Raw genomic sequence first — 26,138 nt, 5'->3', positions numbered from 1 at the left:
TGGGCCAAGAGAAGCAAGTTGGATTTTGCTACTATGCATACACTGGATTGCAGTGATAAGCTGGAGAGGTTTCAGGTTAGGTTGCAAAGTCGAAAGTTATATCTGCACGTTAGTTCTTGAACCATACTATATTTTGAAGCCCTTATATTGAGTTTTTAGACAGCAGTCCAAATACAAAGATGGCTTTTTCAGTAATGCTGGAATAATGAGTTCACTGGTTGGCCTATGACTAATTGCCATTACTAATGGTCTCAAGGTAACGAAAATAATGTAGACAACCTTTCCCAGATACCTAGTGTCATTAAAAAGAAAGAGCACCCTCACTGAGTTCTATGGTTTTATGTATCGGGGCATAATCATCATCATCTGGTCCTTAGCTGTTCTTAAATGTAGATAAATACAACCTCAAATGAACAACAACATAGGACTTATTACACCATGCTATCATTTATTTTACAAGAAGCCAAAATGGAAGCCATGTGTGAAAAATTAAATACACCTTATGATTCAATAGCTTGTAGAACCACATGTAGCAGCAATAACTTGGGGTAATTGTTTTCTGTATGACTTTATCAGTTTCTCACACCATTGTGATAGAATTTTGGCCCACTCTTCTTTACAACATTGCTTTAGTTCATTGAGATTTGTGGGCATCTGTGCACAGCTCTCTTGAGGTTCCACTACAGCACTGAAGTCGGTTGAGGTCTGGACTTTGGCTGGGCCATTGTAACATCTTGCTTTTTTTCTTTTTCAGCCATTCTGTTGTAGATTTGCTGGTGTGCTTGGAATTATTGTCCTGTTTGCATGATCTAATGTTGGCCAAGCTTTAACTGTCAGATAGCCAGTCTATTATTTAACTTAGAATACTTTGATATTCAGAGGAGTTCATGGTCAACTCAATGACTGCAAGGTGCTCAGGTCTTGTGATTGAAAAACAAGCCCAAATCATCCCCCTTCCACTACCATGCTTGATGATTGTATGAGATGTTTGTGCTAATTTGCTATATATGGTTTTTGCCAAATGTGGCACTTGCATTATGGCCAAACATCTACACTTTGGTCTCATCTGTGTTCCAGAAGTCTTGTGATTTGTTCAGATGCAACTTTGCAACCTAAGTCATGCTGCCATGTTCTTTTTCGTGAGAAGAGGCTTTGTCCTGACAACCCTTCCAAACAAACCATACTTCTTTAGTCTTTTTCTAATTGTAGTGTTATGAACTTCCAACATTTAGTATGTTAACTGATGCCTGTAGAGTCTGAGATGTAACTCTTGGGTTTGTTTGTTTGTTTGTTTTTTTCAATTTCTCTGAGCACTGCCCGGTCTGACCTTATTTTATCTAGCTCTAAACAAAATATATTTTTTTCTTTTTCATGTATTCCTTGTACCTAACCAAAGGAGTTTCAAATATACATTAGACTTTTCCATCTTGAGAAATCATGAACTTTCCAAGATAATATAATTTAGTCTATATGTTATGATGTGATAATATTCTAATTATTGTTATGTACAGCAAAACAATTGCTATAATTGGGATTTCTACTTTTTCAGTAATTTAAATGCCAAGTAAGAATTAGCTTTATTAATTGTATATCTGATAACCCAACTCTGTGTACTTTTCAAAGAGGTAAGGAACATTGATGCTAGGTAGCAATTCAGCAATATTGTATGAGTGGATAGAAAATTATTTTCAGATCAATACTTCACATATCAACAACTGAGAGTTAAATAACTAGTAAATCAGTTGTATAGATTAGAAAAATCCAACTCAACAGTGTATAATTCTAATTTTCAAAACTAAATTTTGTAGAATTTGTTTTACAATTTTCTCAGCTGTCTGTTTAATGTTTGTTGTGAATAGGAAAAAATACATTTGATTTCCTTGATGAGGGTGTGACATTGTCCAGATGAGGGTTGTATCAGTCGGATCTGATGCTGGCTGAGTCATAATTTTTGACCACTCCCCTTGCTCCGCCCCTTTCATGCTCAGTTTAGACTCAGTCGGCCTGAGAGAAACATCTCCTACAGATCTGGCTATACAGCCCAGGTCTGTTCAATATCACAGAATTGTAAGTCTTTTTGACCACCTTTTTATTTCTCTAGTTTAAAATTGTTACTTCCCCTTTAAATTTTCCTAAGGTACCGGTCTACCAGGCTATATATATATATATTTTTTTTCCCCCCTTCTATTGTAGCCTGCCGGTTTTGCCTTGCTAGAGCGTCCTAAGCTGCCAGGCTTTGCTTCGCTCCTGGCGGCGGCCATTTTGAAAGCCCCATTTTAAAAGGGAACTTTTTTCCTTTTTCTTTTTCCTGTCTTTTTTGGGGGGGATTTTTTTTGATCTATCCCACCAACGATTGTTTAAGGGGCCCTAGACCACAATACCACCAACAATAATAGCGATTCCCTAATTTTAAGGGAAATCGCCAAATCGGGCCGCCGCCCACGCTACAGTGATCCCAAAACCGCTGATCAGCTGTAGAGCGGTTAATTGAAGCGCCGCGGCAATTTTAAAAGGAGTTTTTTGCCGCTTTGCCACCAACGAGTCTGCAAGTTTGGGGGGGGCAGCAAGCTTCTTCTTGCCTCTCCCTGTGGCATTTCCAGCCAGTATTTTTTATTTTTTCTCTTCGTGGCTGTGGGGGCGCTGAGGAGGTCCGTTTCTAGGCTTGACTAGACAGATACCTCCAGAGCAGAGTTTCCTCCTGCTCAAGTGTGACCTGGCAGCCATCGTGCTTAACGCCAGAGTCGTTGCCATCTCAAATTTCAACGTGGCGAAACTGAAACCAAAAGCTATTTCTCCAGTCGACATCGTGGTCGCAGTGAGTATACTAAAGATGGCAGATCGCTCTTCCCATGGGGAGGAAAATACTATGTACACTGGGAAGAAATCAACTTCCAAACGTAAGCACCTTTCTAAGCCTGAGGAGAAGGATTTAACAAAGAGGCATAAATCTCTAGAAAAGCAAGCTAGTGAAGTGCCTGCAACTGAGCCTGGTAAGGGGACCCCCCCCCCCATCTACCCCCCCTCCTCCCATTTCAACTGTTAGCCAGGCCTGGTCTTCGGAGGGAGAGGGTAATGTTCTTCAACAAGACCAAAGCAATTTGCAAAACCCCTTTGCAAGTCAATTAATGACCCCTGCAACTCCTGTATTTGGTGGGCATGCAGCTGCAGCTGCTTCAACAGGTGAATCCTCTATGCCTGTGCTAACCCCCGAAGATCCTTTAAAAAATGTGCCAGAAGGATTGAGAATTCTGATTGAACAGGCCATTGCTTCTAGAATGGCAGCCAATATTCATGGTCACCACTCTGGCTCTGCTATTTCAGAGCGATCTGCCCGTATTAGAATTTCTCCTGCAGTCAGTCTTACTGGCTCTCATTCTCCTGCAGCCTCCAGAGTTAGTGAAGCCTTTGTGCTTGAGGAAGAGAGACATTCTGACCTATCAGATGATGAGGGGATAATCCAAGATCAACCTGCCTTTACAGGATTATTTCCCCCCAATAAATTCAAGTCTTTATTGCATAAGGCTCGCTTAACAGCCGCCTTAAAGGAAGATGAATATTTTCAAGAGATGCAGGAGGCTCAAAAGGGTGGACTACAGGGACCTTTTTCTGAACCCCCCCCTGAACTTTGTTATGTACCAACTCCACAACTGTTCATAGACGTGGTAAAGAAACAGTGGGCTGGGCCTGCAACCATGGCACCTGCACATGGTTCAGATAAGAAATATTATGCTGTTGCTCCAAAGTTTGCTCAACTCTTGCAAGTTCCACCTGTAGACAGCCCTGTAGCGGCCCTTTCCTCTTCTTCTTCATACGTAACTGGGGATACTTCTGAAGGTCTAAGGCCAGAAGACAAAAAGTTAGAATTTCTGTTTAAAAAGAACCATCAGGCCTCGGCATGGGCAATTCAATCAGCTTCATCAGCCTCATTTTTTAATAGAACTACCATCCTTTGGCTTCAACAGTTACAGGCAAGGGTACCCCCCAGTGAGGTTCGCCTTCATCAGGATATTAATAAAATCATTGCTGCCACTCAATTTTCGGCTGATGCAACCTTGAATTCAGCCAAATTTGCATCCAGAGCTTTAGCCTCTACAGTTTCAGCCCGCAGGATGCTCTGGCTTCGCCAATGGCCTGCTGACCTTAAGGCCAAATGGCGCTTGGCTGCAGCTCCATATTCTGCAAACAAACTATTTGGGGACTCACTTGAACCCCTTCTTGTAGAGACACGGGATAAGCGAAAAATTTTGCCCTCAACATACAAACGGGCTGAAGGAAGACCCTCTCCATATTACAGAAGGCCTTCCTTTCGTTCCTACCCCCAGGGAGGCCCCTCCAGGCAGGAATATCTTCAGGGATCCTATCGATCCTCGGACCGTCAATATTTTCGGGACAGGAGCAGACAATTCCAGCCCAAACGGTCCTTTCGGGGTTCTGGTTTCCGCCAGTCCCGCAGTCGTAAGTGACTCACTACCAAATCCTCCAGTAGGGGGTCGCCTGTCCCTCTTTGCGGACAGGTGGGAAAGGTCATCTTCAGACCTTTGGGTTCTTTCAGTTGTGAAATTCGGCCTCCCCCTGGAATTTCTCTCCAGGCCTCCAACCCGCTTTCTTCAATGTCCAACTTCCAAAAGCGAATCCAGATGTCAATTAATGAACCAAGCAGTTCAGCACCTACTACAGATTCACGCCATAGAGGAGGTCCCCCACGATCAATGGAAACAGGGGTATTATTCCATCCTGTTCGTAGTTCCAAAGCGGTCAGGGGGGTGGAGAGCCATTCTGGACTTAAAAAATCTCAACTCATACATAGTGTATCGCAGATTCAAAATGTGTTCACTAACCTCTATTCTTCAAGGGATTCGTCCCAACGATTTTCTAGTTTCCATAGACCTCATGGAGGCTTATCTTCACATTCCCATCCTGCCAAAGCATCGACAGTATCTCCGATTCAGCTATGCAGGAAAGCATTTTCAATACCGGGCTCTTCCCTTCGGACTGGCATCTGCACCAAGGGTCTTCACAAAGGTCCTGGCGGTGGTGGCGGCTCACCTGAGACAACAACCGGTAAGGATCCAGGCTTACCTGGACGATATTCTGATTCAGGCTCACTCTCAAGAGCAAGCCTTACACGACCTACACCTCACGATTCAAACCCTGAACGACCATGGGTTCTTGGTCAACTACAAAAAAAGTCAGTTAGTGCCAGTCACCAGGATCACCCATCTTGGCGCCATCATAGACGCAGCCCAGGGGACCGTCTACCTAACCTTGGAACGACGGTCAGACATCAGGGACCTAGTAGCTCTCATTCGCAGAACTCCATCAGTTCCATTGGCCACTCTATCCAAGCTCTTAGGCAAGATGGTCTCCTGCGTCCAGATCGTCCCATGGGCACACCTTCACGCTCGCCACTTGCAGTGGTTCCTGCTTCCTTTTCAAAAGAAACGCCAAGCTCACACCATGTCAACAGTCAAAGTTCCACTCTCAGTCAGGCGATCGCTAGGTTGGTGGACATCGCCTTCTCTCGACAAGGGGTGTCTCTTCATGAATCACGACCGACTTGTACTCACTACAGATGCCAGCCTTCACGGATGGGGGGCTCATCTTGCATCACACGTGGCTCAGGGCCGTTGGTCTGCATCAGACCTCGCCAACCCTATCAACTGGCTGGAGCTGAAGGCCATTCGTCTCGCTCTCACGCACTTTCACCGGTTTGTGCAACACCGTCATGTTCTGGTGTTGACAGACAATATGGCGGCGAAGGCACATGTCAACCGTCAAGGGGGCACCCACTCAAAGCGCCTCATGGAGGAATCATTTCGCCTGGGCAAGTGGGCAGAACAACACCTCCTCTCCATCAGAGCGGACCACATTGCGGGGTCGGAAAACACACAGGCGGATTTCCTGAGCAGGACAGAGGTGGACAACAGCGAGTGGCAGATTCATCCCGACATATTTCATCAGATTTGCAACAGGTTCGGCATCCCAGCCATAGATCTCTTCGCCACACACCTGAACAATCAGCTTCCTCGCTTCTTCTCGAGGTTCCCGACGCCAGGGGCGGAAGGGGTCAACGCTCTCCGTCTCACCTGGCCGCCAGGTCTTCACTACGCTTTTCCGCCGCTGCCTCTGATTCCGGCCCTGATTCGGAAGGTCATCGCCGACAGAGCAGAAATTATCCTCGTGGCTCCCCACTGGCCACGCCGTCCGTGGTTTGCAGACCTGGTCAGTCTCTCCACATTTCACCCTTGGAGGATTCCACCAGACGAGATTGTACTGCGTCAGGGGAACCTTCTTCATCCGGACCCTCAGTGGCTCCAACTGACTGCATGGCGCTTGAAGGGGCCCGTCTAAGGCAGGACAATTATTCAGATAGGGTGATTCACATTGTTCGAGCCTGCAGACGTAAATCCACAGTCAGACTCTACAATATCTCCTGGCTCGCCTTTTATAGGTGGTGCCGTTCCCGGCAGATAGATCCTGTTTCAGCCTCACCTGCCCAGATCTTGGAGTTCCTCAGAGATGGGTTTGACCGTGGTCTGGCCCATAGTACCCTTCGGAGACATGTGGCGGCTCTGTCTACGGCCTTGTCCAGTCCATCCGGCCGACCACTCACTCAGCACCCTGTGATAAAAAAGTTCCTGCGAGGAGCCAGGCTCTTGCGGCCCTCCTCGATTCATAGATACCCTACTTGGGATTTGCCCAAGGTCCTTAACGCTTTAACTGAGACTCCCTTTGAACCCCTCCGCACGGTTCACCTTCGCTTTCTCACCCTTAAGGTGGTTTTCCTTATAGCCATAACTTCAGCCCGTCGCATTTCGGAGCTGGCAGCCCTCTCAGTTAGGGAGGATCTCTGTGTTTTCCGGCCGGACACAGTTATTTTGAGATTGGACCCTTCCTTTATTCCCAAGGTTAATTCCCCCTTTCACAGGGCCCAAGAGGTTATTTTGCCCAATTTCTGTCCCCGGCCCTCTCATGCCTTGGAACGAAGGTGGCATACCTTAGATGTACGGAGGGCCCTAAAGATTTATATCAAAAGGACTGCTCCCTTCAGGAAGTCAGAGGCTTTGTTTGTTTCCTTTTTGCCAGGCTCCCTAGGGCTCAAAGTCTCTTCTGCCACAATTGGTAGATGGATCAGGGCTTGCATCGCCTCGGCATATCAGGCCCAGGCGATTCCTGTTCCCAATAGCATTACTGCCCACTCCACTAGGAGTGCTGCTACCTCAGCAGCTTGGGCGACTCAGGCCTCCCTTGAGGAGGTATGTAGGGCAGCCACCTGGTCTACCCCCTCGCCATTTATTCGTCATTACAAGATAGATACCTTTGCTTCTGCTGAAGCGTCATTTGGCAGGAGGGTTTTGCAGCAGGTGCATCGTGCGAGGGTCTCTCCAGGCCCTTCGACATCCCGCCCTTGAGACAGCCAAATCTTTGGTATGTCCCTCATCTGGACAATGTCACACCCTCATCAAGGAAATTGGGCATTGGTCTTACCTTAAATGCCAGATTTCTTGAGTGGGGTGACATTGTCCAGCCCCTCCCTCTGTCTCAGTGCCTGTACAGTTTATTGTTCTTGTTCAGTAGTTTTTTTCCAGTTGTCCCGTTGGACCGATTTACTTCCTCCTGATAATGGTGGTTCCTGTTGGAGATACTTCTGGTGGCCTTCCTTCGTCAAAACTGAGCATGAAAGGGGCGGAGCAAGGGGAGTGGTCAAAAATTATGACTCAGCCAGCATCAGATCCGACTGATACAACCCTCATCTGGACAATGTCACCCCACTCAAGAAATCTGGCATTTAAGGTAAGACCAATGCCCATTTTATAAAGAAATGAAGTATTATCTGGAAAATATTCTACATGATACGTTCTAAGGCTCCAAAGGTACTTTTCTTAGGCAACCTGTACAGGTTAGACACCTGTGGTTCGCTACGAAACTATGTGCTCAGGCTTAATAAATTGACACTTACAGCCTGAAACTTAATGTAGAATGTGTAACTTTGTAGCATCAGTGTGTGTTAATATAATGCAACTGGGAGTTGGAACAGAGGGGGAGGGGGAGTAGAATGTCCCAGCCCGCAGCATCCATTCATCTGGCTAACATCCTGTCACTGTGTGAGAGAGTTGAGGGGTGTTTGGAAACTCAAACAGTATTTGCTGTGTGAGCAAGGAGACAGGAAGGAGGCTGGGCGTGGCTTAGCTCAACTGTTCTGTAGTAAAGCTGCTTGCTGCTGTGAAAGTAAAACTGAAAGTGAAACTCTTTTCCTCTGCTTGTGTTTTGCATTTGGAACAGATCTCTTTTGAGGTGGGAAGGGGGAATAGAACTCCTTAGCATCAGAGTATGTTAATAATAATATAGGAAATACTAATGCTCTGATGGACATTTTGAAAAATCATTTCTTAGTGAGCACCTAGAGGCCAAGAAGAACATACATGGCAAATTTCAAGTTTGTAGGCTTTACGGTTCTGGAGATTTCATGATTACAGCCTGAGGGGTTTTCACTTTTATATATATATAGATGAGAGGACATATTACTTTACATTTCTTTTTGCTCTATCAAGTAGGCGGCCTTTTTCTTCTGCAATGTTATGGCACTGAGCTGTAATTACAAACACACAAACAAGGATTAGTTTCTTTCTTCACTGGTTCTTTTAAACAAATTAGATGACAATACAACCTGAAATAGACATAACTTACAAAAATTATTTTCTTCCTATGTAAAGTTTTTTCTCATCCACCATTATTATGAACACATTAAATGTTCTCTGACTTGCAATTTCATTAGTAGCTTACTTAAAACTTTTTATGTGAGAGGAAGGAATTACTTTCTGAGGAATGACCTTACAGATATAAGTGAATTCCAATTTATATCAGCTATAGTGATTAGTGGTTAAAAGTCCAACTTCTGAATGGCACAACTTGTTTATCCCATTATGAATTATACATATAGATCTGATCCTACAAGTGAAATACAGAAGTCTCCAGTTGTAAGAGACCAATGTATTAATGTTAACAGTTTCTATATTGCATTCTTATATTTTACTTGCCAAATTACCTTTCAAACCAATTGATTTGAAAGAATGGTTGTGCTAAGTAAACCTATTTCCACATATAATTTGCTAAAGTTGAAATTTCTACATGATTTAAGTTGTAATTTTATGTTAGTTCTTGAAACCTATTCCAAGTTTCTAGACAGACATTTCCTTTTAGTATACCTAATTCTGTATTTAAAATGTTTTGCCTTTATTTATTTCCATATAACAGAAAACTAATATAAAAAGGAGAAAACAATGCAAGTACAAAAATTATATCTACAAGGCCTTATCATGCATATATACAATTACATACAATATATGCATTTATTTCAACAGCTGCAGTAATCATTACATAAAGTATATTTCTCTTTTTTAAAAATAAAGACTGAGCTCTTTATTCATTTAACTGGACCAATTTAATTTAGATACCTGTTGAGTTGCTGTAGTTGCCCTCTCTTCTGCCTGATTTAGTCGACTTTGAAGTCGGTTGACTTTTTCTTGATATTCCCTCATTAATTTTTCGCTCTGTATAAATGAAATCACTTATTACAAATGTAAAATTTGTAACAGAAATTGCAAATAGACTTTGAAAAAAAAAACAATTGCTAAAGAACAATATAAAACCACAAAGTATAGACATGCCGCTCCATGCAGTATCAAGTCAGTTTGGAAAGTTGTTACTGAAGCCTTACAATAAATTGTGCACATCTTGTTATTTTTCTTGTTTGGTCAACTTGAGAGATTGACATAAAAGACTATTATCTTCTGATTGAAAAATGTTCAGTTGCAATCTATTTCAGTTCACTGATGTCTAAGGGATTTTTTATATGGTTTTCTTAATATAGTAGCAAACGATGCCTTTGATGTTGTCACTAAAATAGTCACCTGCCTTCAGCATCTTCCTCTATTGCTGATTACAGATGCCTGCTAGCTTTTACTGAGATGAGCTTCACGCCTTGGGAACCCCGATGGGATTATAATCACTTGGCAGAAACACCCCTCCATTACCAGGAGGCAGCACAGAAGGATTTAGAAGGCGTTTGTTTATAAGGTAGTTTTATTTTTATCAGGATAAAGAATGAACTTTTTTTTTAACCAGATGATTAAGATAATTATTAAAATGTCTGTGTAACTGCAGAAAAATGAACATTTAAATGAAAAATGAAATTTACATTTGTCTGTATAATAGCAGAACAATGAAATACAACAGGATGAAAGGATAAATTACAGATAGGTATTAGTAAAAAACTTCATCCAGGATACACATTTTAATGTATAAACAGCAGTAAAATTACTAGCCATTTCTAACATTTTTCCAGTGTGTGATATTAGAAAAAGCATGTGTCTCTGGGTCAGAACAGCTCCAATCAAAATGACAGTAATATTCAAATAGAACTGTCCTTATAGCTGAAGCATAACATTTGGATCATATTAATGATATTACCTCAATAACCTTTTCATTTGCTCTTTCCAGTTGGTAAAATAAATCTTGGGTGTGAAGCTTTTGACGACTCAGCTCGGTTCTGCCACATAAGATCAAACAAACTCATTAATGAAAACCAGTGAACTTGTGAAGCCATTTGTAGTAAGTATATTTTCCAGACGAACTTAGGATAATAAAGTCCTTTCCCTCTCTTCCTGAACAATGGATGATATGGAGAGGATTTAATCTGAACATTCATATGGTAAAACATTCTGGGTTAAGGAACACCTGAAGTCATCAGTTCCATCACATTCTTTTCTCTTTTTTAAAAATCATACCTGCAATAATTATTGCTTCTATGTCCCACCTCTGTTTCACTTAAATACTAATATTGTGGTTTTTTCCCCCCTATAGTAATATGCTATGACAGCATTATATAACGGTGGGAAATCCTCTGTCCAATTGGCTGTTTCTTCATTTTACTTATGGAAGCCCATTCCCATTCCACTCTCCACTCCACTTGTTTGGGACAGAAAGAATAAATAAATAAATAATTCTGTAAAGATTTAATAATCCTCCATTTTTCATGTATGTTCTCCATATAGCTATGCCCTGAAGAACCAAGACAGCCCAATAATGAAATTTCCTTACCTATATAAGCCTTACCCAATCTTTTATAATTTGCAGTTTTCAACTACTAAAACATTTCAAAACATTGTACATAATAATGCATAAAAAACTATGAGTCCTGTGTGTGTATGTGTGTGTATTTCTATCCCAACATTAATTAATCCAAAAGTAGGCTAGAATTAACTTGCATTTCAAAAACTGAAAATGAAATAAAAGATAGACTGTGTAACAGTAAAGTAGAAGAAATAATATATAAGCTAGTGAGGTTTAATGCAAAATTCTCATATGACATAGAAAGTATGTGCCAGATGTTTTTCAGTTATTCAGTTATGCTATTCAGTTATGCATAGTAATTATATATTTTGTAGATCTTCAATATCTGCAGCTGTTTCTTATCCTGTTAACATTCTTAAATAATTTAAAATAAATGGTACAATTGGTTGTTACATAATTTCAGTTAAAATAAATACATTTTATGAATCAGAAGCCCACTAATATGATGCAATTTATTTAAGTATGTAAAAAAACATTGTTTCAGCTCATACCTAATGAATTGTTTTACTATTCCACAAGTATTTTGTAAAATGGAAAAATTAGTAATACAAAGGCACAGGCTGAATTTAAAATAAGATCATTTCAACTTGTGACTGATTTACTGTATTCAAAATACTAATTAAAGTTAGTCAAATGGATACGAGGGAACTTGTATGTCAACAGTATTAATCAGTAATTCTGAACATGTGGATTTTTGTTTTTGAAAAAGCTTCCAGTTACATCAGGGGTGTCAAACTCGCGGCCTGCAGGCTGGATGCGTCACGTGCTGGCCCTACCCCCGAGTGGTTTAGTGAAGGGGGGAAAAGTCCCGATATGTCACATGACGCCGTGACAACGTGAGTTTGACATCCCTGAGTTACATGAACTGTTCACTTAACTTATCATTTATTTCTTTAGTCAGCTGATGGTCCCTAAAATCAGTGTTTTTATAATTGGTAAATTCAGGAATAAGCTTGTTTGTAATTTGCGATTATAACTACAGACATGCCATTAAGGTATCTGAGAGTCCTTGAAAGGCAATTTGAAGCTTTAAAGTAACTGCTTGCATTTATATTCAGCATTTTTAACCTGCTTTTCACCCAATTAGCTTTCAGTGTGGTTCTCAGCATGATCATTACTAAAGTGAAATATTTTAATAAATTTAAAGCACAGAGGTCACCTTTCAGCATTAGGAGAACACATAATTAGAATACACTGAATCAGCATAACTGAGCAACCTAAAACACTTCAAGACATTCCCTTGGAGAGTTAATACTGTAAAATAGCTTAAAATCTCTGTAAAATGTTATTTTAAAGCCTGAAGTTTTTCAACTATATATATTTCAATGTGTATTTTATTTTTGATGCTTGTGTTTATTTTCAAGTTCACATAACTTTCAGACAGATACTAGATAAGTAAATTAAGGATAGACTAGCAAATTAGGCTAATGGAACTTCCTGAATTAATAATATTTTCTTTTTTTTCATTCAAATATTTTTTTCTACGAAAGTAATTCTCCTTTCTTTCTTGTTTCTCTCTGCATGTCTTTTTCTACTATGCAAAAAGTACTTGTCAATATTAATTGCTCAAGCTGTTAGCCTGGCTCAAAAATGGACATTTTGATCCAAGATGACTGTATAAAATTTATAAAACAAAGACAAGGTACAAACTTAACATGAATAGAGTTAACCAATCTGAACTCTTCTGTAACACCTTATGTAGAATTTCTTTTTTAATTCATTCCTTAGTCATCCTCAAAATCTATGGGCAATTACAAGTAGTCCACAACTTACAGCAGTTCATTTAATGACTGTTCAAAGTTAGAACGGCACTGAAAAGTGACTTATGACCATTTTTCACACTTATTTCCATTGCAGCAACCCCAAGAGCATATGATCAAAATTCAGATACTTGGCAACTGACTCGTATTTATGATGGTTGCATCGTCCCAGGGTCATGTGATCAACTTCTGTGACCTTCTGACAAATCAAGGGGGAAGCCAGATTCACTTAACAACTGTGGTAAGAAAGGTTGTTAAATGGGGCAAAATTCATTTAACAAATGTTTCACATAGCAACAAAAATGTTGGACTCAACTGTGGTCGTCAGTCGAGGACTACCTGTACCTCCTTCCAGAAAGCAACACTTCAACTCTGCCTACTCTGTCTCCTGAGGTAAGATCTAACAGTTATTTTGCTTGTTTTTTCCAAGTAGTACCATTTTTCTTCCAAGTTTGGAAGACAGCAGATAATGAGTACCGTATTTTTCGGAATATAAGACGCACCGGAGTATAAGACGCACCTACCTTTTTTGGTGAGGAAAAGAAGAAAAAGAAATCTCCCTCTGCCTCTGCCTAATTTTGCCTCGTTACAGCAAACAGCCTGCTTTACTTTCATTTTCGTTTTCAGCATAGCTTGATTAGCACAAGGGAAAAAAAAATCTGCTCCAGCAATTTACCTCTTTGCAGCAAGCAGCAGAGCCCTGTGCAAAACAGCTGAGAGCAAATCAGCTGACAGTCAGAGGCCGATCCAATCAACTTGTGCTAATTAGCCTGTGCTGAAGCTGAAAGGAGCTGTTTTTTCTTGATGTTTGCTTGCAAGAAGGTAACTGATGTGAGGCAGAGGCCAAAGGGGAGGGGAGCAGTGGGTGGGCATACACGTTTGGTGTATAAGATGCACCTAAATTTTTATCCCCTTTTATGGGGGGGGGGGAAGGTACGTTTTATACTCCGAAAAATACAGTATCTGGTAATGCTATGGAGCCAACATTTTCAGCTTTTTTTTCATTTTTGTAATGAATCCACAATGTCTAGATCAGGGGTGTCAAACTGGTGGCCCATGGGCCGGATGCATCAAGTGCAGGCCACGCCTACTCCAACTCCACAAAGGGAAAAAATGTCGCAAAATGTCACGATGGCAACGTGATGCCAGAGTTTGACACCCGTGGTCTAGACTATTTAGAAATGTCAAAGAAAAAAACCCTTACTTTAGACTATTTATTCTGGATTCAGTTATTTCTGTTATTTTCTTTGTTTCCTCTTTCCAGCGATTCGTTGCTTTTTGTTGAGCCATCAACAGGCGTCTAAGCTCAGTTACTGAGTTTTGATTTACATCTTCCATCTCTTTCAGTTGAATTTCAAACCCATGTTCTTTTAGTAAATGTTCATTCTCCATTGTACTTATCTGTTAGAAAAAATAAGTATCTTATACTAAAAAAATAATTGTTATTCTTTAAAAGTCAACAATTGAAAGCTAAATTTCTACCAGTAAAGAATTATTGGATGTTTAATTATGGAAATTAATGCAAGATAAAACAATTAATTTCAGATACATTTTGCACTGTACTTTCTTCTTACGCCAAGCAATCAATAACCTCCCTGAGTATGCTTCAATTAAATAAATTTAATTCCATTGAAGAAATATCATTGGACCTGGTCATCCATAGATTTCTAGATGAGTATATCTTTAATATTTTACTGTGCTCATTTTTATTTGAAACTCCAGTTTATCTTTGTAACGCTCATCCTCACATCTTTATCCTAAAAGACTTTATGATTTCAGCCAACTATTATCTATTATTGAAGTATGAATATATGCAAACCTAAACTACAAAAGATAGTCAAATAAAGATAATGCCTAACAAATCTTATTGCATTCTTTGTCAAAGTGACTGATATCATTGTAAAAGTCAATTTGAATTCATTTTTAAAAGAGGTGAGCTAATACTGTCTTGTTCCTTGCAAATTCAAATCCAAACAACTTGCATCAATTCTGAAGTATTATATAAAAAACAATACCTTTAATTTTGCGGTATGTTGTGCCTCCATTGTCAGTTTTTTCAAGTTTTCCATTTCTTTTTGAAGCTGTTCATTCCCTTGTTGCAGCTTTAAGCGCTCTTCACTTATAGCTCCACATTTCTCCCTTTCAGAATCCAGAATACTTTGCAGCTTGCACATATTTTCTTGGCAACGGCATCTCTCTTCTTCATATCTTAAAATGAATTACATTTTTTACAGCCAGTTTAAAACATGTCTTGAAATCACACATAGACTTTAGACTACATAAAATATAGTAATATTTGACATTTTGTTTCTTTTTTTTACTCAGTAGAATCATCAAGTACTGAACATAAATGTATTTAATGTGTGCCGATGCTACCATAGTCCAGTATAAGTTGCATAGTTAGTTTAGAGATTTAAAAGAGCATATATTAATTAATAAAACTGTAAAAACATGTTGACAATTACCAATGTCACATCTAAACCTAGTGATAATAACTGTCAAAAGTTCTATGAAAGACTGTACTATTGCCTAACTGAATGCCATCATGCTGGCATCAGTTCAATGTCTGAAGGAAGGACAGCAATCAGAAACATGACTTCTGTTTTTCCCCACCTTTTGAATGGAGGAAAGTATTAAGCATTAACTTTTTTAGATGAATGCACTAGATAGGCTAATTCTACTTAAAGAAGCAATTCTGGAGTCAAGGCATTTAGGATATCATAGTTTAAATTAACACTTTGAATTGTACCCATAAGCCTATCATAAAATAGAATGCCCACCAAACTGCCATGATATGGCTCTCTCTTTCCAGAATGTAGGATGCCACGCTTTACACTAACTTCAGTTTCGAAGTACATTTTCAAAGGAAATCCTATATAAAGCACATTTTTAGTAATCTAACTTGAGATGATATGAATGTGAGTTACTGTTCTCAAGGCCTTCTGCAACGCAAAGGTGCTCCTAGCTATGGTCTTATCTCCAAATCAAGTAGCAGCTGTGAGTCCAGGGCAACCTCCAAGCTACAGACCTGCTTTTTCAGTGGAAATGTAGTCCTGTCAGGATTCAGACATATTCATCTTCTAAGCTTATTTTGACCACCATAATGCCTACAGCCTGGATGATGATCTCTACCACATTTCCAATTTAGCCTGGTGATTTGTATAATTGGGTATCACTAGCATATTGATAATATTTCATCCCAAACTGATGGATGACTTCTTCTAGTAGTTTCATAAAGATATTAAGGAGCAAGGAAAAGAGATCAGAATGCTCCAACACCTCATATGGAAGGAACCAACACCATACCCCTTCACAAGCAGGTTATCTATCTATTTCTTCAGTCTCAAGCCAAAGATGAATCCCAGATAACATAAAGGGTTGTCCCAATTATTTCTTCAGGCCCTTCCAATGAAGAGTCAACACTTGACCAAACATAAGTAACTGTAGCAGTGAAATATGCAAATACCTCACAGCATTTTAAGATGTTGGATAATCATTTGTATGAAGTGGTATAGGGCTTCCTGCCTAAGCAGGGGGGTGGACTAGAAGACCTCCAAGGTCCCTTCCAACTCTGTTATTCTATTCTGTTCTGTTCTGTTCTAATCACACCTCAGGCACAAAGCTAGCTTCGAAGAGTTACCTCAGACAATTGTAAACCACTTAAGGAATCTTGCCAAGAAAATTGCAGGGATTAGTCCTGGCATCGCAAGGAGGAAAAAGCTGACTTGAAAGCATACAAACACTGACACATTGTCACTTTTTTGTGGCCATTCTATTGGCATTGAATTCCAACATTATCTCTCACTTTCCAAGTGTTGAGTCAAGTCTTTAATATGGCTCTGAGAGATATCTAAAAGTCTACCAATTTTTAAATTTTATTATAAGAGAAGAAATTAACTACTTGATTGGAGAGTAATTATTTCAACTATATTTAAATGTAATTAATCTGTAAAAGTAATCAAATCATGCTCAGTTTTTATTCTGGCTCTGTCTATCACCTTCTGGTGAGACTGTCCACCCCTCCAGTATACTGCTTAAAGACAATTAGGGCTACAAACAATATGGGAAAAAGCATGTTGCAGAGAGTAGACAGAATGTCAAAGTAAACAATATACAGAGGAGAAGGAAAATCAGAGGAAGCAGACATAACATATACTTGTGCTATCTCATTTTCTTTATTTTCATTTTTAACTCGGTGACTGTCAAGGTTTCTGAATTCTTTCCCACTTCAGAAATACTTTTTCCAAGTTACTCCTAAGCTTCAAGAGATATAGACATAGCAACGTGATATATCTGTAGATTCACTTTTTATAAACCACATGCCTTATAAGATAATTCAGTAACTACTTGCATAAGAAGATGGAAAACATTAAAAAATGCTTCATAACAGACAGATAAAGACCATCTCCAAAGCTTCCCACCTGCCAGAAAACACAATAAATTGCCGAATGGAAGGACATAAGAAATCTGCATCTTTCTAAATTCAATTTATTTGTATTTTAATTAGTTTTTTTTATTTTCTAAATACTTTGAGGGAAATTTTACCTTGAACTTTAATAAACTGAAGTAAATAAAACAAACAAAATGTATATTTTGGGGTTGGACTAGATGACCTCAAAGGTCCCTTCCTGTTACTGATATATTTCCGTTATACAAAAATTTGTAATAATTACACATCAGTGCAAACTTTAAAAATAAAATTCCAATACAAATGCAAGAGAATAAATCTCTCTGATCAAAAATCTCCAGAGATAAAAATGGAAAGAAAATGGATATGAGTTTGCAGCATATGTTAATTACTTACTTCAATTCCAGTTGCTTAATTTTGTTTTGTGCCGTTTGCAAACTAAGATGAAGATCATCTTTTGTACGTTCAGCATTCAGACATCTCTGGTAAAGCTCTTCTAGTTTTCTATAATCAGCTTCGTTTCCTCTACCTTCACGGTATACCTGACAGATGAATTTAAACCAGGATATGATTACAATGTTCCAGTAAAATCCCTGATTTGACAAACCATTACTGTGCGAAAATTAGAAGGTGGATAATCATTTCATTATGACTATCACATCTGAAGAAAGATTCTGTTATTGTCCACCAGAGAAACATTCTACAGGTAGAACTTGAATTATGGCAGTGACTGGGATCAGAATTTCTGTCACTAAGCAATGCGGTCATAAAGCGCAATATAATGTAACCATATTGCTTAGTAATGGCGATCTCTGCAGTCCCCACTGCCACTGTTAAACGAGGTTTGGGAGTCGTTAAGTGAGAATCTTCTCATGACTTCCTATTAGATTCCAAACAAAATCATTGGGGAAGACAGCAGGGAGGTAAATGACTACTATAGGATGGGAAAGGAAGCAAAGGGGTGTGTGGGTTTGGGGAAGGCAGAGTAAAAGTGTGCTGTGAGCAGGCAAGTGTATAAGTGGCAGGCAACGACTGGCATAAACATGAGACTAGGAAGGGCAACAGGTAAGCAGGAAGGCGCAATGCAGTGCAAGTGCAGCAGAGCTTGGGGTTGTTACTGCTGGGTGTGGAGGACATGTAATGGTGCGCAAGTGGCCAGGGAGGATGCATGACTGGCAAAGAGGCACAAATGTGAGGATCGTGAAAAGTGAGTGGCTGATGGGAAGATATTTTACAGGCCAGAACTTGGGATGGTGCCAGGTAAGAGGGCACACAAATGTGGAAAGGTGTAGTATAAGTTCAGCAAGGCCTGGGGAAGAGTACAGCAGGGTGTGTAGGTGGTGAAAGAGACACAACCCGACGGCAGAGGGGGCACAAGGAGGGTGTGTGGATGGCAGAGTGGCAACACACACACATGGCTTGAGATGGCTAATGCTGGGTGGAAGAAGGTGTGCAAATGGTGGGGAGATATGGCACAAGCTCAGCAAAACTTGGGGAGGATGCTCAGATGGTGAAGGTGTGACTGAGCACAACGAGGTGATATGTAGCATGAATGCAGAGGGGCTGGGAAAGGGTGCACTGTAGGAAGAGACTTACCCAAGTGACTTGCAACCTTCCCTACTGGATTCCCCACTGACTTTGCTTGTAGAAAGTTGGCAGAGGTAGTTACAAATTGAGATCATATGACCATAGGATGCTGCAAGCTTCATAAGCGCAAGCTGATTGCCAAACACCAAGACAGCAAACATGTAACTGCGGCTAGGATGGCCAAAACTTTGAAGACCGATTGAAACATCACTTGTTTAACACTATCATAACTTTGGTTGCTAGGAGGAGGACTTTGGTTGTTTAAAAAAACTATACTGTTTAACCAGGTTTTCCTGAGAGTTTGTATCGTGTTCATTATCATCTAATTATTCGTATAATTGCTTTAAATTAACATTGTTATAGTATGAGAACTGATAATCTGCTCTTTTCAAGATCTTCCTTTCTTAGTTCTTGTTTACTGATTTAAGTGAGTTTGATGTGCATTTTAGCCATTCTAGCTTGCACAGAACTTTCGTGAGTTTCATGAGTCACAGGCAATTCGTTTTTATTTCAGCTCAAGTTATTTGGGTAAAAAAAAAAATACTGAACAGCATTACATGCTATTAAGTCAACTTCTGCTATTGCAATGCCCAAGTATTTTTTTCATGACAGCATATTTTTATTCATATATAAATGAGGTGAATGCTTTGATCCTTTCCAGTCTGTCTCATGTGACCAAGGCTAATATTTTCTACACTCTAAACATTATTTACTTATTAGCATGTACACGATAACATTATTATATGAAAATGGGGGGGGGGGAAGAAAAAAGATTTTACTTTCTCTAGTTCTTCTTCAACTGCTTGCTTTTCTCTAATAGCTCGTTCTAGTTGGCTTTGCTTTTCTCCACATTCCTATAAAGCAATAACAGAATATGTATTTTTTTTAGAAATCAGTAAGTGACATATAACTAACTATATGTGTAAGTAGCAAACAAAATCGGGATCACTAATGAAGCCTGTCCTCAAGTATAATTATGTATTTATGATCTATGAAATTGCCAAAAATTCCATTGACTGTAAACTTTCTTTACCTTTCAGTTATCTTTAACCTGTTTCCAGATTAAGAAATATCTGCACTGAAATAATACAGGGTTAAGTTAGGTGAATTTTAATTTTTCAAGTTATATTTCAGAGTAATATCCATCAAATCACTTTTGGCAAAAGAGGGATTTAGACCTCTTCCCTGCCTCCAATATCAATTCCTAAAAGTAAAATCTGGAACCATCATGTATCTCTATTTCTCTTTTTAAAAAGGAATAAGGTATGTTAAATATGCTAATTGAACAAAACATTTGTGACTCGTGTATTTTTTACAAATTGCAACAAAGCTTGATGCTGTGTTTATTTTACCCAGAAGTTTTAACAAGTAAAGTATATTATCTGTTTTGTATCTGATCTTCCAAATAGTAGCATCCCACATGAAAAAATATTTTTATCATTACATTTAATGAAATTGTGAATGCTTAGACACAGAAGATTTTTTTCCTGCACAAACTAAACTAGTGAAACTGATTGTTGTTTTGTGGCATTGAATTTTAAAATGCTTATTTTTCCTCGGTGAAAGTCAACATAGGGGGAAAAGTTCAGAATGTAAACTTGTATTTGTTTGCTGCCTATCTCGCCTTAGGGCTACTTTAGATAGTTAACTGAAGCAAAATGTACAACTTACCATCTGAAGTGCAGTAAGTTCTTCTGTTAAACGTGAAATTTGAATATTGTATCGTTTCCTCTCGTTTTCTACCTATTTTTTTTTTAAAAAGAGGCATTATTCTGTGTCCAATGGATGTTTCCTTACTTTATTATATAATACATTTTTAGGAGTACAAGAGGCTACAATATGCTAAACAGAAATATACTAATTATCAGTACAGCTTTCTATATAACTTCCAGAACTAAGCAATGTCCAGATATAGGTGTCCATAATTGGAAGGGCACAAGCATCCTCCACCTCCTCTTCCAAACAGCTTCTCCAATATTTTGAATCTGCTACTTAGGGCATTTGAAAAACCTGATGAAAATTTAGGGGCATCCCAGAAAATCAGACATAGTGACTTGCAGTGAGTTCGGATTTTTAGCAATCACACTTCTACCTTGCCCCACTAAAGCAGTCTGTAAGTCTCTTGAGGGGGGGTTGAAGGAGAATGTTTCCAACATTTCTGGTTCTGCCAGCTAAATTACATGGACTATAACGTCCATAATTTACTGGGAGAAATAATTTTTTCTCCCAATAACAAAGGTCCACTCACAAAATTACTTGAATTATCTATAGGCAAACGTTGCATACTTCAATTGAGATAACTTTCAAATATTTAGCTTTCAGAGTAACAGTATCAATATTATTAATGTAATTTACAAGAAACGTGTAAGAAAATATGAAAATGTTTTAAGCATGACTGCTTACTTCTTTCCTTGTTCTTAAAGCAGCATCTTGAAGCAGCTGAGAAACGGCTTGTTTCATATTTTCAATTTCCTCTTCTTTTTGTTTCTCTGATAGCATTGCCTAGAATTGGAAAGAATGGCCATATTCCAGTAAAAACTTCCTACTGAAGGTAGATCAAGCCATAACCCTAAAGATACAGCTATTTGTGTTTAATAGAAAACAAATTAATGTAAGTTCAACAAAGCACAGTTGTCTCATAAACATATACAATAAATTAATCACCTGACTCTTCTGGAGATTCGCTTCTTCTATGAGTTGCATGCTGTCTCGGACTTTTCCTACAGCATCATACTTTTCTTCTTCTATATTCACACATTTTGTTTGCAGCTCCTGAATTGTTTTTTCAAGATTTGTTCTTTCTGATCTTAGCTGTTTGGAATCTTTTGTAGCTACACAAAGTCTGCACAATGGAATAGGGACCAATTGAGCGTTTAGGTTAATTTAGGTTAAGGTAATTTAGGTAAGACTGCAACTAAAATAGTTGTCCTTCTATCATTCGAGACCTGATAATATTAAATTAAGCTTCTTCTCTAATATGGTGAAATCAAATCATTTTGGGGCAGCATCTTTTTGCAGCATCTTTCAAATACTTTCAAATCTTTCACTGTTATTGTAATAGTAAAATTTCAGATATCCAGAAATAGGAAAACTAGACTCCTCAATAAGTCTCATCATTCCACCAACTTGTGCAACTGTTGTTCTCAAGTCCAATGTGGATTGTCTGCATATTAAAAAGATAAACTTCTCTAAATATGAAATACACTGACTACACAAATATGGTATTTTTACATTACCATTCCATGTTCAATCTCAAGAAAATAAGAAGTTTAATTTTAGTCATTTTATTATTCTCCGTATAAACCTTGTAATATTTATTGCTTTGTAAACCTTTCTAAATTAATAAAGTGTTTCTTAAATTTTGAGGTTACTTTTTTCAAGAAGAGTCTGAAATCTAAGCTAAACCTTAAACATATTTTTGACTGGATGAATCCAAGTTGGCATATTTGTCATTGATCCAAACCCCCAAAAAACCAAGGCAGCTCTCAAACCCCAACCAATTTTGCAGCCTTTTTTGACGGTAAACCAATATTCGACTTAATGTTTATTCTGGAGGGCCACAAAAATAATAATCAACTAAAAATTCATTAGATGGAAGAAATTATACTGGTTGAATATGTTCTGTACAAATATATTCTAAAATGGGATTCTAGTGTTAAAGTGGAAGTTATTATTTAACAATTTACCGTGTTTCCAATTGTTTTATGCTTGCCTGCAATTCTTGCAAGCGTTTATCTGATGCCTCCTCTTTTTCACGAGCAGCTAGGACCTCTTCTTCCTAATAAACAGGAAAGTCGGAGCTTTTTTAGAACAACTTTATGTCCAGCAGAAACAAGAGTCCAGCAATATAAACTTCTTTTTGAAAGTTGAGAAAGGATCTGTTCAACCTTTCTGTTTATTTGGCTGCGAAGATCGTCAATGAATCTCATCATTTCATCAGCTTTTGCAACTGTTGTTCTCAAGTCCAATTTGGATTGTCTGCATATTAAAAAGATAAATTTTTCTAAATAATACATTGACTACACAAATATTGTGTTTTTACATTACCATTTCATGTTCAATCTCAAGAAAAAAAAAATCTGCATACAGGTGAAATTACGCTCTTGCTCAACGAATTATTGCACCAGAAAAAGTCACATTTTAGAAAAGATACATGGTCAATTTTATTATCTCTTTGTGAACATATTTGATAGCATTTACAGTTCATTTCTCAAAAGATCTACTCATCAGTATGCGATAAACATGACATTTTGGTGTGGATAGATAATTTTCTAGCCCATACACAGTATATGTAGTAACAGCACACATTTATTATAGTGGAAAAACTTTCTTCATTATCTCCTGAAGTTCTAACAGAGGTCAGCATTTGCTCGCAATATTACATCTCCACAGATAGCTATAAACTTCCACCTGATGATGATGTGCAATAAGCCATAAAATACTTTTGAAAAGCGTCATTGCACAGGTCAGACTATTACCTGTGTGCTTTGTTTTTTTAAAAGTGATTTAAGATTTAGAAGTCTATACCTTTGTTGCTTGCGCAGCTGTTCCAGCTCTACATTTTGTTCTGTTACTGTTTTCAGAAACACCTGATTAATCTGTAAACAAAATTATTTTAAAATATATTGTACTCCTGTTAAAAAAACAAACAAACATGAGAGCCAGTAGGCTAGTATGGTGAAAGTGCAGGGCTATGAATGCAGAGACCTAGGGTCTAGAATACCCTCAAGCAACTGAAGCTCAGAAGGAGATTGTCTACCAAAATTGCTTGCTTCCCCCCTGCTCTGCAGAGCAGAGCAATTTCAAGAATAAACAGCTAGCTCTTCTACACATAGAGAGCAATGCAATGGAGAGCACGAGAGGGCTGAGGTTGAATCACACTGCTTTTGATGTGTACAAGACAATAAGCAGGTACTTGAATGTCGCAAAGGGCAGGAAAATGGTTAGAAGGGACACAAAAACCTAAGATATGAAACTGACTACTGTTATCCCTTTACAGTGCAAAACACGTGGTCATGTAATTTCACATTAACAACCCCTTTACTTAGCAACGGAGTTGCCAGTCACAAAGTTGCTAAGCAAGACTACCTGTATTTTGCTTAGCAGCGACACAAAATCTTTCTCTTTCAACTAACCATGATTATAATAAAATTCATAGTTATGTGCTACTGGCTTTATTTCATTGAGACTTTTAAAATTGTCAATATATAAATAGTGTTTGTTCTAAATTCAGTGGCATTTCAAGGTTCTTTTGTTTTAGACGCACCAGCATTAACCATTGCTTTCAGTCACCTACATTAAAAAAAAATCAAATCCTTTCTTGCTTTATTGGTATCTGTTTGAATTTTGTTTCATTATTTTGTTTCGTTTACACTCACTATTGTTTTTGCTTAAAAAAAAAGTTTCTCATTTCAACTTCATTTGCTTCCAATAGTCATGTATTTAAAAGCAGAAACAAATAGAGGAAGAAAGAAAACATTTTAAACTAATACTGAATAGTCAAAGAAATAGGCAATAAAACTTAGTAATCATGGATTCTGCAGACAAACCTTTTCCTAAATAGCAATTAAACTAGAATAGATTAAAAATACAGTATAAGCTGCTATGTAATTTATAAACATGTAAGTAAAAAAACTTAAGACACAGCTTTAATAAAAGTGATATCTGTTTAATAAATGTATTTTCTTTTATATTTTTCTGCTGTTATGACTAGTCCAAAATAATGTTATTAGAATTTCAGTATTTCACTTACTGACTCAGTTTTTTCATTAGTTAAATGCAATTGTTTTGTTAGCTGCTGAAAGCTCGTCAATTGATCCTAGAAAGAAGATAATACAGAGCATTGGAATTACAATCCAGAGGATTTATGAACATAAAAATAAATGCTAAAACATAATATATTAAATATTTAGGTATTAAATTAAGTATTTAATACCTAAATATTTAATATATTAAATATATATATTTAATATATAACATTATTAGTGGCTGTTGTCCAGATTTGAGTCATCCAATTTATTTTTGGGAAAAAACATATAACAGCATAAGGGAGGAATGATCTAAAGTATTCATTTTTCTAATATTTTGTGTTTGTGTACACATCTACATGTCTGAGACTTGACAGAAGTAAATAGCTTCATATAAAACACTGTGGATAAAACACAATATATTTCTGCAACAACATTCAAAAGTTTTCAAGTGAATGAAGCACACTTATTGAATAAAATATACTTCTAAATTGAATAAATTACTCATAGATAATCCTATAACAAGTATTTTAAAATCCACAAGTCTTCAAAATCAAGCAAACAATATCCTTTCCCTAAACATACATTCAGGTTTCAAACCTTTGGAAGTCACTGGGGAGCTGGATTCCAAGGGATCTAAACTGAAAGATCATTTTTACACACAAACACAAACCATTAGACTTTCCAAATGCATCATTTGAGCTTTATATACAGAGGATTTTATATTCCTTTCCTAAAGAGCAAATAGCGCAGTGGTTAGAATACAGTACTGCAGGCTACTTCTGCTTACTGCCAGCTGCCAAGAATTCGGCAGTTCAATTCTCACTGTCTCAAGGTTGAGTCAGCCTTCCATCCTTCCAAGATTGGTAAAATGAGGACCTAGATTGTTGGGGGCGATATGCCAACTCTGTAAATCGCTTAGAGAGGGCTATAAAGCATTGTGAAGCAGTACATAAGTCTTTAGTGCTATTGCTATTATGATCTCTCTCTCTCTCTCTCTCTCCTCTCTCTTTCTCCTCTCTCTCTCTCCCACCTAACTAAGTGGTCCACTCTATTACTTGCCCAAAGATCATTAAAAAACTCTTAGCTGAAAAAGCTGGTTATCTTGAGCTAATGGGAAAAAGTTGTATTTCTCTTTATTTATTTTAATGCACATGTATCAGCATGTTACTTTTTGCTTCTGCCTTTCCACAATATGAATTTGTGCTTCTGTCATGTGTTCCTGGTATATCTGTTGAAGTCGCTCCAATTCCTGTGAAACCATCTGCCAAAGTTCTAGGACATGTTCTTTTTCCTTAAAATTAAAAGATTGAAAAAAGAATGTTAGAATTTTTCTTTCCAATTGTTTTTGAATATCAAATGTCTGAAAAAAATTATTACTTCATATCTATTATATAAATTTTAACATCATTTTATAATGAGATAAATGTTCCCTATATACTTAATTTATATTATAAATAAAAGCACAATTACCTGAAATTATGAACATCTCTGTGCCTATTA

General features: G+C 38.1%; 1 protein-coding gene across 8 annotated transcripts in view; it reads right to left on the bottom strand.

The window, feature by feature from the left end:
* Positions 1 to 26,138, bottom strand: part of SCLT1 (sodium channel and clathrin linker 1) — a 39,833-nt gene that overhangs the window by 6,562 nt on the left and 7,133 nt on the right. For 4 of the 8 annotated variants that reach the window (XM_087874584.1, XM_034401458.3, XM_087874586.1 and 1 more), the window contains 15 exons: positions 25,807 to 25,929; positions 24,641 to 24,706; positions 23,416 to 23,486; positions 22,776 to 22,866; positions 22,575 to 22,666; positions 21,553 to 21,730; positions 21,292 to 21,390; positions 20,560 to 20,631; positions 19,668 to 19,742; positions 17,698 to 17,843; positions 14,909 to 15,101; positions 14,098 to 14,294; positions 10,471 to 10,549; positions 9,456 to 9,551; positions 8,532 to 8,590 (listed from right to left, as the gene is read on the bottom strand). In XM_087874584.1, coding sequence (XP_087730710.1) covers positions 8,532 to 8,590; positions 9,456 to 9,551; positions 10,471 to 10,549; positions 14,098 to 14,294; positions 14,909 to 15,101; positions 17,698 to 17,843; positions 19,668 to 19,742; positions 20,560 to 20,631; positions 21,292 to 21,390; positions 21,553 to 21,730; positions 22,575 to 22,666; positions 22,776 to 22,866; positions 23,416 to 23,486; positions 24,641 to 24,706; positions 25,807 to 25,929 — 1,637 coding nt within the window. Of the gene's footprint in view, positions 1 to 7,489; positions 7,672 to 8,481; positions 8,591 to 9,455; positions 9,552 to 10,470; positions 10,550 to 14,097; positions 14,295 to 14,908; positions 15,102 to 17,697; positions 17,844 to 19,667; positions 19,743 to 20,559; positions 20,632 to 21,291; positions 21,391 to 21,552; positions 21,731 to 22,574; positions 22,667 to 22,775; positions 22,867 to 23,415; positions 23,487 to 24,640; positions 24,707 to 25,806; positions 25,930 to 26,138 lie in introns of those variants that run through there. The other 4 variants (XM_034401460.3, XM_087874587.1, XM_087874585.1 and 1 more) reach the window with 3 other exon arrangements.

This window comes from Pantherophis guttatus, chromosome 8 (genome assembly GCF_059756535.1).
Source record: "Pantherophis guttatus breed Tessera chromosome 8, ASM5975653v1, whole genome shotgun sequence".
NCBI classification, from domain to species: Eukaryota; Metazoa; Chordata; class Lepidosauria; order Squamata; family Colubridae; genus Pantherophis; species Pantherophis guttatus.
Note: the sequence above shows the minus strand (reverse complement) of the source record. Positions and strands in the feature narration are given on the sequence as shown.